This window comes from Nannospalax galili, unplaced genomic scaffold (genome assembly GCF_000622305.1).
Source record: "Nannospalax galili isolate Female #2095 unplaced genomic scaffold, S.galili_v1.0 scaffold1027, whole genome shotgun sequence".
NCBI classification, from domain to species: Eukaryota; Metazoa; Chordata; class Mammalia; order Rodentia; family Spalacidae; genus Nannospalax; species Nannospalax galili.
Window position 1 is genome coordinate 358,066 of NW_008355723.1, and position 9,407 is coordinate 367,472.

A 9,407-nucleotide genomic window follows, 5' to 3' on the forward strand; every position below is an offset into this window, starting at 1 on the left:
TATAGCCCCAGCTGGCCTGGAGCTCACTATGTAGACCAAGCTGGCCTTGAACTCAGAGAGATACACCTGCCTCTGCCTCTTGAGTGGTGGGAGTGCACCACGCCCAGCTCATTAAGACAGTTTTACTAAGAATTCTCACAAGGGGCTGAAAGATGGCTCAGCAGTAAAGAGAGCTTGCTGCTCTTGTAGAGCAAGCACATTGTTCAGTTCCCAGCACCCATACTGGGTGGTTCACAACTGCCTGTAACTCCAGCTCCGGGTGATTCAATACAGTCTTCTTGCCTCCACAGGCACTTACATGTGTACACATAGACATACATACACACACACACACACACACACACACACCATCCATCCATCCATCCATCCATCCATCCATCCACCCACCCATCCACCCGTCCACCCATCCATCCATCATCTGTGTCCATTCATCCATTCACCCATATCCAGTTCCCAGCACCCACATGGCAGCTAACAACCACCTTAACTCCAGTTCCAGGAGATCCAACACCCTTTTCTGGCCTCCATGGGCACTGTATGACACAAGTGTACTTAAATCCATGCAGGGAAAACACTCATACACATAAAATAAAAAATTAAATATTAAAAAATAATTCTGACAATATTAAGTTAAAATCACTCTATAAACCAAAATGTATTTTTTTCTGTAAAATTAAAGCACAAAAATCTCAGCTGTGCACACGCTGCATGTTGTGTTACCCGACTCTTCCTGTTCGTTTATGTCTTGAGGATCAGAGCCGCTTCGGCTTCGACACTCTCTGTAGACTTTGGCCTTGCGGGTTGCCATCTCGTCATCAGTTGCCTCTCCACTCTCTCCCTGGGAACAGAAAGTTCACATGACTCTTGGACTGTATTGCTTTCCCTGAATGTGTCAGTTCAGACAGGCTCCTATTTTTTACCCCACACCCTTCAAGCCTGTCTCCACACTGGTGAGGCCAATAAAGACCCATGCCAAGGCTGCCTGAGTGTTCTCAGGTCACATTATCCACTGTGCTCTTTGCTATGAAACAGTGCTCCCCAGCAACGGAGGCTGAAAAAAGGAGGCACACCCTTGGAATCTCCGGGGGCAGACACAATGAGAAGCTCTAAAAATCACTGATAGCCTCCCATGTGCAGAGTGGACTGTTTTAGACAGTTATGAAGTAAATATATTATGCCATGATGAAAAAGCACATTATATAATTAATAATCTATAGTGTGGTAACACATTTTAAACTGTCTCACATACAACACTGTGGGCCTTCATAATGGGATCACTTTTTTTGTTTTCTTTCCAGTTCTTTGTATTTTGAGACAATGTCTTACTCTGTAGCCCAGGCTGGCCTTGAACTCACTACAGTCCTTTTACTTCAGCCTCTAATGTACTGGGATTACAGGAGTGAGCCACCATGCCATTGTAACCTTTTTTCTTTTCTAGTCCTTCTTTGCCCACCACAGAACTTGTGCTCCAGCCACCCAGAATCGCATGTACCCCTCGGAACAAGCAAAGCCTTTTATGCCTCTCTGATCTCGTCTCTGGGTAGATGTTTCCCTTTGCAGTGTGCTTGGTGAACTTCTAGCCAAGCTTTGAGGCCCACTGTCCACTGCTCTGAGTCTTTGCTGCATGACTTTGGCCCAGAGTGGCCATTCCTCTGCTGACTCATCACTTTGCAGTGCCTTAACAATGACTCATATTTACAATAAATACATTGCATTTAACTTCAATGTACATTTTTAAGCGCTTTTCTTCTCCCTGGTGTTGGCTTGATTTCTGACACTGACCTTGGCACCCAAGAGGTATGTGGCAAACCCTTGTACCAATTATTTTATACCTCATCTTGTCCCCAACTCAAATGACCTAAGATAGTTTATGGTGACATAGATCACACACAATAGTCCTGAAAGGCTGGGCTTGATGCTTAATAAACAAATTTATGCTACCCTCATGAGCATTTTCTTCTTCTTCTTGGTGGTGCTTATGCCCAGGGTATTGTTTCTCTGCATGTTGGGCTTTTCGGCATTCTTTGCTGATATCCCAGGGCTGGCGTTTCTAGTGCTCCATCGTCTGCCACCAAACAACTCCACAGCATGAGCCAAAGTTGGGCCTTCATACCGACCATCCTCCTGTAAAGAACCATAGGCTGAACACACAGCAAGCAGCAAGCAACAGGAAGTAAACATTAATGGTCCCTGTAAATTCCCAGGGGTGGACGAGCCAGGTGGCCACAGCAGCACAGTGATTTGGCCACCCCAATGGCTTTGATTTCCGACTCTGTCCCTGGTTGTCTTGGTCACATCCCTGGTCAGTTTAAACACTTCCATCCTGGTCTTGGAAGTTATTCAAGGACTAGAACTGTGGGAAAATTCATTAAGACTTTGCAAATTAGGGGTTGGGAGTGTAGCTTTAGTTGACAGGGCTTGGCTAGCATGCACTTCAAAATCTTGAAGATTTTATAAATTAGGATTTTGAAGGAATTTTCTAGCATCTATGAGGTCCTGAGTCAATCCTCAGAACTCCCTTTCCCCTCAAAATTTATTTCCATTTACTGTCTATTCCCTGGAACCCTTATTTATTTATCTATTTATTTATCCTTTTGAGATAGGGTCTCCCTGTAGCCCCAGCTGTCCTGGAACTCACTATGTAGACCAGGCTGGCCACGAACTTACAAAGATCCGCCTGCATCTGCCTCCCAAGTGCTGGGATTAAAGGCGTGCGTCACCATGCCCGGCCCCGGAACATATCATCTATCTATCTATCTATCATCTATCTATCTATCATCTATCTATCTATCTATCTATCTATCATATACCTACCTATCATCTATCTATCATCTATCTATATCTATCTATCTATCTATCTATCTATCTATCTACCTACCTACGTACCTATCTAATCATCTATCTATCTACCTGTCTGTTTATCATCTATGTATCTATCTATGTGTGTGCCCTGTAATCTTTTAAGGGCATCCCTCTTTTACAGTTAGAAAGTATCTGTAAATAGACTTTGCTTCATTGCAAATACCATGCAGATAATAAAGAAGACATTTGCTCGCTCCTTTACCCTAATGTTCAATGGCTATCTCATCTTATGACTTGAGCTGTGAATTCTACCTCCTGTATCCGGTTATGGTCCCAGAATGCAGGATAACTTGGGTACTCCATATAGAAACTTTTAGGTGACCACCTGTAATGGGACATCTGTGACCTTTATGTTTTTATGCCTGTTTCTTTCTTGTCTAATCATACCCCATTTTCCCTTTATCTCTTTTCCAGGAAATCTCGATGGATCTGCCAATCAAAGTGGAATATGTTCCCTTGACCAGTGATTGATGCATAAGGCAAATAAACGAATCAGAATCTCCTTTCCTGATTTTTTTTTATAAAAGACGGTCCTGTTATGCAGCCCAGGTTAACTTCCAACTCATGATCCTCTTGTCTCAGTCTCCCAAATAGTTGAGGCAACCGGCACATGCCTCAGTACCCTGCCAGGAATAGGATTCTTGGCTGTAGAGGGAATAAACATGGATGCAGATCATCCTACCTGACAGAGGCTTCCTGAAGACAGTACCTGCTAAAGAGCTATTACGAGTACTCCAAATTAAAATGCATATTCTATAACAGAAATAAATACATAGATTTAAACTACCTTGTTGAATTACATACTCTAAATCTGAAGGAATTCTTATAAACCTTTTATCTATTTATTTTTAACCCACATGCTTTTAAAGTTTTATTAGATAGACCTGTTACAGGTTATAATAAAAGAATCAACAGCATGATTAATTTCTGCTGTTTCAGTTTTGTTAATATCAGAATATCCCTACGTGGGCCAAAATTTACCCTTAGGAATACTGGGTCAGGGGAAGACAGGATATGTTTGTTTAATCTTTCAATGATACTTTCTGAAAATGAAAATAAAGTACAAATCTTTCATTTGTCTTATACAAAACAATAAACATGCTTGGGATGGGTAAAGGAGATTCTGTGTTTTCATGCTGTGAATGAAGGATGATTATGAGTGTGGGAACATTCTCAGATGTAGAAGTAGTTCATGGAGCAGTTGACAATTAGGAAAATCATTCCTTAAAAAATATTCATGGATTTTCTTCTATCGACCTATCTTTCTTATGATGTTTTCAAGACCATTAAACTAATTTATACCCTTTGGTTAAATATTTTTCCTCTGCTTTATGAAAAATTTGTTTCTATAGCTTACAACCAAAGATACTTATCTGATATTTCTGAATTTGATCTTCTCAGATTGCCCATAGATCCTTCCAAATACCCAGGAGTATGAGCCCCCAGCTTTATCCCTGAAAACTACAGGCCAAAGATAAGGGGTCCATCTGTCTTCCACACTGCACATCAACACTGCTGCAGTTTGTGGGCTTTATTATGTTATGATTTTTCCCTCTGATACTGGAAATATTATTTTTTTCCAATGTTGGAAAGATTATTTTTATTTTCTATGTTTACTTTTCCCAAACTGGGGATAAAGAAATGCTCTTAAAGGGTTGTTAACAGAAGTTTGGAAAAATCCCACAAGTACTCAAAAACTTATACATTTAAATAGATGTTTTTTGTACTAGGGTATTACAGGTCATTTTATTGCTAACATGTATGCATCACTTAACCAATATGGATTCTACATAGCACAAAACTAGGTGGAGTTAGCTCATCTAAAATGGAAATTAAAATACCTGCCTCCTGGGTGTTCTACAGGGAGATTTCAGCATGCTGAGCTATTTGGAAGAAAAGTCTATGAGTGCTGTTTTTAAATTGGATTTTTTGAAAAAACCACTTTATTATTATTTAGTATGTATGTATGTATATATGTATGTATGTATGTATGTATGTATTTTATGTGTATGAGTGTTTTGCCTGTATGTAAGTGCATGTGTGTTGTGCAATGCCTGAAGAGGCCAGAAGAAGGAGTTGGATCCCCTGGAACTGCAGTCAGGAACAGTTGTTAGCTGCTGTGTGGGTCCTGGGAACCGAATTCAGGTCCTCTGGAAGAGCAGTCTGTGCTCTTAATTGTTGAACCATCTCTCCAGGCTCCTAGAATTATTTTTAATTACAATCATTTCTCAGTCTTCCAGCATCAGGAACATCCATCACAAATGGATATTTGACACCAACACAAGATTTACTGGACCTTTTGTTCTGCAAGTACCAATCAGCATCTTCTTGGGGGGCTCCCTGAAGCAATCTGGGAACTAGTCTGTATGATGAAAAGATAACCATCATTGGCCTTTTACACTTTTTTCTTTAAAAATTTTTAAAGTTTATTTTTATGTGTGAGTGTTTTGCCTGCATGTATGTTAGTGTACCAGAACTGGAGTTACAGATGGTTGTTAGCTGCCATGTGGGTGCTGGGAACTGAACCTGTGTCCTCTGCAAGAGCAGCCAGTGCTCTTAACTGCTGAGCCATCGCTCCAGTCCCCATTTTTTCCTTTTGAAAGAAACCTTGAGTATCTGTTTCTAAGGTATGTTCTAGAACAGCTCTTGTAGAAAGGTGTTTTAAGGAAGAACATCACCTGCATTTCTGAATTCCCTGAGGTACTTAACAACTATTTGACCTTTACGTTGGCAGCATCCTGGGTCCCTGAGGGAAAGGAGAGGGAAAGGGGAAAGGGAAGCAGAAGAGGAAGGGGAAGAGGAAAGAAGAGGAAGGGCAGGGATTGTGATGGTTAACACTGATTGTCAACATCACATGATGTAGAATCACCTAGCAACCAAACTTCTGGGTCTGTCCATGAGGGAATTTCTAGACTGCCTTAATAGAGGAGTGAAGACCTATTCTAAATGTGAGCAGTACCATTTCACGTGCTAGGATCCTGGGCTGATTAAAAAGGAGAAAGTGCATTCATCTGTCTTTATGCTTCCTGACTACAGATGTGATGTGACCAACTTCCTTAAACGCCCATTGCCATGACTTCCCTGCCAAGGTAGACAGGGATCTCAAGCTGTGAGCCTAAATAAACCCTTCCTTTCTCAAGTTGCTTTTGTCAGTTGTTTTGTCAGGGACCGTATGTACAGCTGAGTTGCACTAAGTCTTCCCTGTGTAACATCTGCCTCTGCTCCAGCAGCACCTCTGAATTCATCAGCCAACCTCAGACTTGGCTGGTGCAGAAGCCAAAGGCTGCTGTGGTAAATGAAAGAAAGTTCCTCTTCTGTGCTAATATAGTTCTTTAAAAGCTTCAGAAGGAAATAAAGGCAGTAACCAAACCACGTGGGGTTTGGGACAGGGACTGTAATTGAGCTCAGACTGGTTTGTGTCCACATTTGATGGATTTTATTGAGTCTCAGAGGCTGAGGAGTAATTTTAATTTAGTATCAACCCACACATAGTTTTTGATGATCTTTCTTCCAAACAGCTGAGTACATTAGCGCTCCCAGTAGAACACACAGGAAGTAGGTACTTTGATTCCCGCTTTAGGTGAGTTACCTAAAACTGGCTTTGTGCTATGCGGAATTAGTATACTTGGATAGGCATATATACATATTATTCAATCAAGTTAATTATTCAATCTATGACTTCTACTTTATAATCTCTGCATGGGTGTGGGGAAAGGTAAAGAGGTGTATCAGCTCTTTTCTCAAGGGGCAAATGTTCTAAATTGTCAGAACATACTAAAACTGTAAAAAGTATAGGAAATCAACCATTTAAGTAATTTAAATTATAGTTCTATTTGTTCTGTGATACTAAACAAGATATTTTTCCCATCAACAGAGAAACATATAACAAAGAAAAACTCAATACTTTGATATAATTCTATGACAATGCCATTTCAACCATGTCACCCGCGGCAGGGTTTGATTTAGTTTCCCAGCCATCTGTACCCTCCTCCTCTGGCAAGCACAGAATTTTGTGCCCACATTTCTTCTCACCATCTCATTTATCTCATCTCTGTTGTCACTCTTAGAGCGTTAAAATACCTGCTAATTCAGTGTTAATGGAAAACTGACTCCGCTTAAGCAGTTGACCATGAGAAACAGGGCTACAGGCTGTTACCACTATATAAAGTCAGTGAAAAGAACTCCAGAGAATTATCTCACATTTGGGAATATTTCTTTCCATCTTAAAAATTCTACAATTAGAGAGGAATATACAGTGTTAAACAACTCTCCAGGAGTCACAGAGCATGTTAGGTGATGAATCAGGATTTCAATTATAAAGGGAAGGTTTTCAAGGTCTCAACTAGTTATGAATTAAAACCAAAACCAGTGGCTGGAGAGATGGCTCAGTGGTTAAGGGCACTGACTGCTCTTGTAGAGGACCTGGGTTTGATTCCCAGCACTCACATGGTGGCTACAAACCGTCCTTAACCCCAGTTCCAGGGGAATCTGAAGTCCTGTTCTGACCTCTGCGGCACCGTGACATGGGTGCACTCACATACATACAGGCAATACACTCATACACAGTAAGTAAAAATAATAAATAAAATATTTTAACCCCCCCCAAAAAAAAACAACCATCAGATTATAACCTTCCACGGAAGAACCAAAGGAGGCCAGATAGAATATATTGATGAGATAAAGCTTTCTACGTAGCCTTCCTCAGCCTCTCAAGTGCTGGGATTACAGGTATGTGCCATTGTGCCATCATGCCTGCTTTATGGTGCTTTCAAGTGAAATGGTGAGTCAGTGAAAATATTGATTGGTTTCTTTCTAGATGTAAAAATTGCAATGACCACAGTCACTATTGTATAAAATAAAGTAGGACCTACCATAAGCAGATACACATATAAATTTATATCTTTTCTTTCTATATACTAACTTGGCTAAGTCTGAGTCATCCTATGAACAGGTATTGCTCATTTGCACTTAAAGATAAGGGAATTGTGCACTGGGACGGCTAAGTAAAAGGTGCCCAAGTTTGCACAGGAGTAAGTGGCAGACCTGGGAACCAAGTAGTTTAATTGCCAAGTGTGTGTTCCAGAGGATTACATTTCCCAAGGGAGAGAGCTGGATGTATCACTTACCTGATAGAGGCTGACATACTGTTTCCGAAGCCACTGTTGTCTTTGGTCAGGGAACTTTTTTATCTTTCTCACAGCTGTAGTGAGTTCCAGCAATCCACTGAAAAGCATTTTAGCTGTGTGTTTTGGTGCCACAAAGTGCAATAATCGATTGTCAGTTGTCTGAAGCCCGTAGAGCAGGGTCACCCCCGTCTCTGACAGAGGCATGCTGCTCAGTTTGTTCTGAACACATACAGTGTGTATATCAATGGCAGGGTGTCCCATGTACACAGCCTTCACTGAAAACAGATCCAGGATCCCCTCTGTCAGGCTGCTCAACCCAGCACTGCCCAGTGATGGGAACTTGCCAGGCTCAGCCATGTTACTAAGCATACCAAGCTTAGGTCTTGCACCAGCTGGGGAGGTGGTGGGAGGCTTCATCCAGGTCAAGGTACTATTGTCAAGCTGCAGCTGGAGAAAGCAGCGGGCAGAGAGGTGTGTGTCCTGGTCATAGTGGATGACCGTAGCTCCCTGCAGCAGGAACTGGTGCACATCAGCCTGGATGGACAGCACATACCAAGGGATGAGCTCTGTCCCATGGTCAAAGGCTTTGTGTGACTCCTCTGATCCATGAGGGTCACATTCTTTGGACTGCTCAAAGATGTCATTTTCTGAATCCAGCAAATCTCCAATTATAAACCTGATGGAAACAGATACAAATTTTCTGTCTTATAATCAGAAGTGGGACCACACAAAGTCCTTCACATACATAGTAGACTGAATTTTTCATCCTGCTATGAATTCAAATTAGCATAGAAAATATAAAACGCTAAACTAAACATGGTTGACTAGACATCAGTGAATGAATTTGTACTGAAGGACATCTGGGTACAAAAGCTTTACTGGATAGGATTTGACATGTATGGTGGAGTACATGACGTCTGGTGGGGGGGTATGGACAGGGGAGGGGGTCTAAATTTGATTAAGAACTGTTATATGAAATGCACAAAATCCCAATAAATTTTTTTTAAAAAAGAGAAGCAAAAAATTGCTAAACATCATACAGTACTTTATTTTTTTTAAAAAAACATATATTTATTTAATGTGTGTATATAGGTATCTGAGTGTGGATATAGGTATGAGAACAGGTGCTGGTAGAGTCCAGAAGAGGGCATCTGATTCCCTGCAGCTGGAGTTACAGGCAATTGTGAGCCACCCTATGTGGATGCTAGGAACTTGGGCCTTCCAAAAGAGTACTACACTCTTATCCCCTGGGCCATCTTTCCGGTCTACCACAGGGTAATTAAAAAAATTGTTTATTTAATAACCACATAATTAGAAGAAGCATTTCATTACAATAGCATTGACATATTCAATAACAATTTCCAGAGTTAAGATGCATCTCTTTCAAAATTGGCTATAAATTTTTAGGTTTACAGTTGA

General features: G+C 41.1%; 1 protein-coding gene across 2 annotated transcripts in view; it reads right to left on the bottom strand.

Annotated features, from left to right (window-relative positions):
- Plce1 (phospholipase C epsilon 1) overlaps positions 1 to 9,407 on the bottom strand; it is a 351,996-nt gene that overhangs the window by 71,464 nt on the left and 271,125 nt on the right. For both annotated transcript variants that reach the window (XM_017803186.2, XM_017803185.2), the window contains exons 8-10: positions 7,989 to 8,664; positions 1,942 to 2,124; positions 721 to 838 (exon numbers count right to left, since the gene is read on the bottom strand). In XM_017803186.2, the coding sequence (XP_017658675.1) occupies positions 721 to 838; positions 1,942 to 2,124; positions 7,989 to 8,664 (977 nt within the window). The remainder of the gene's footprint in view (positions 1 to 720; positions 839 to 1,941; positions 2,125 to 7,988; positions 8,665 to 9,407) is intronic.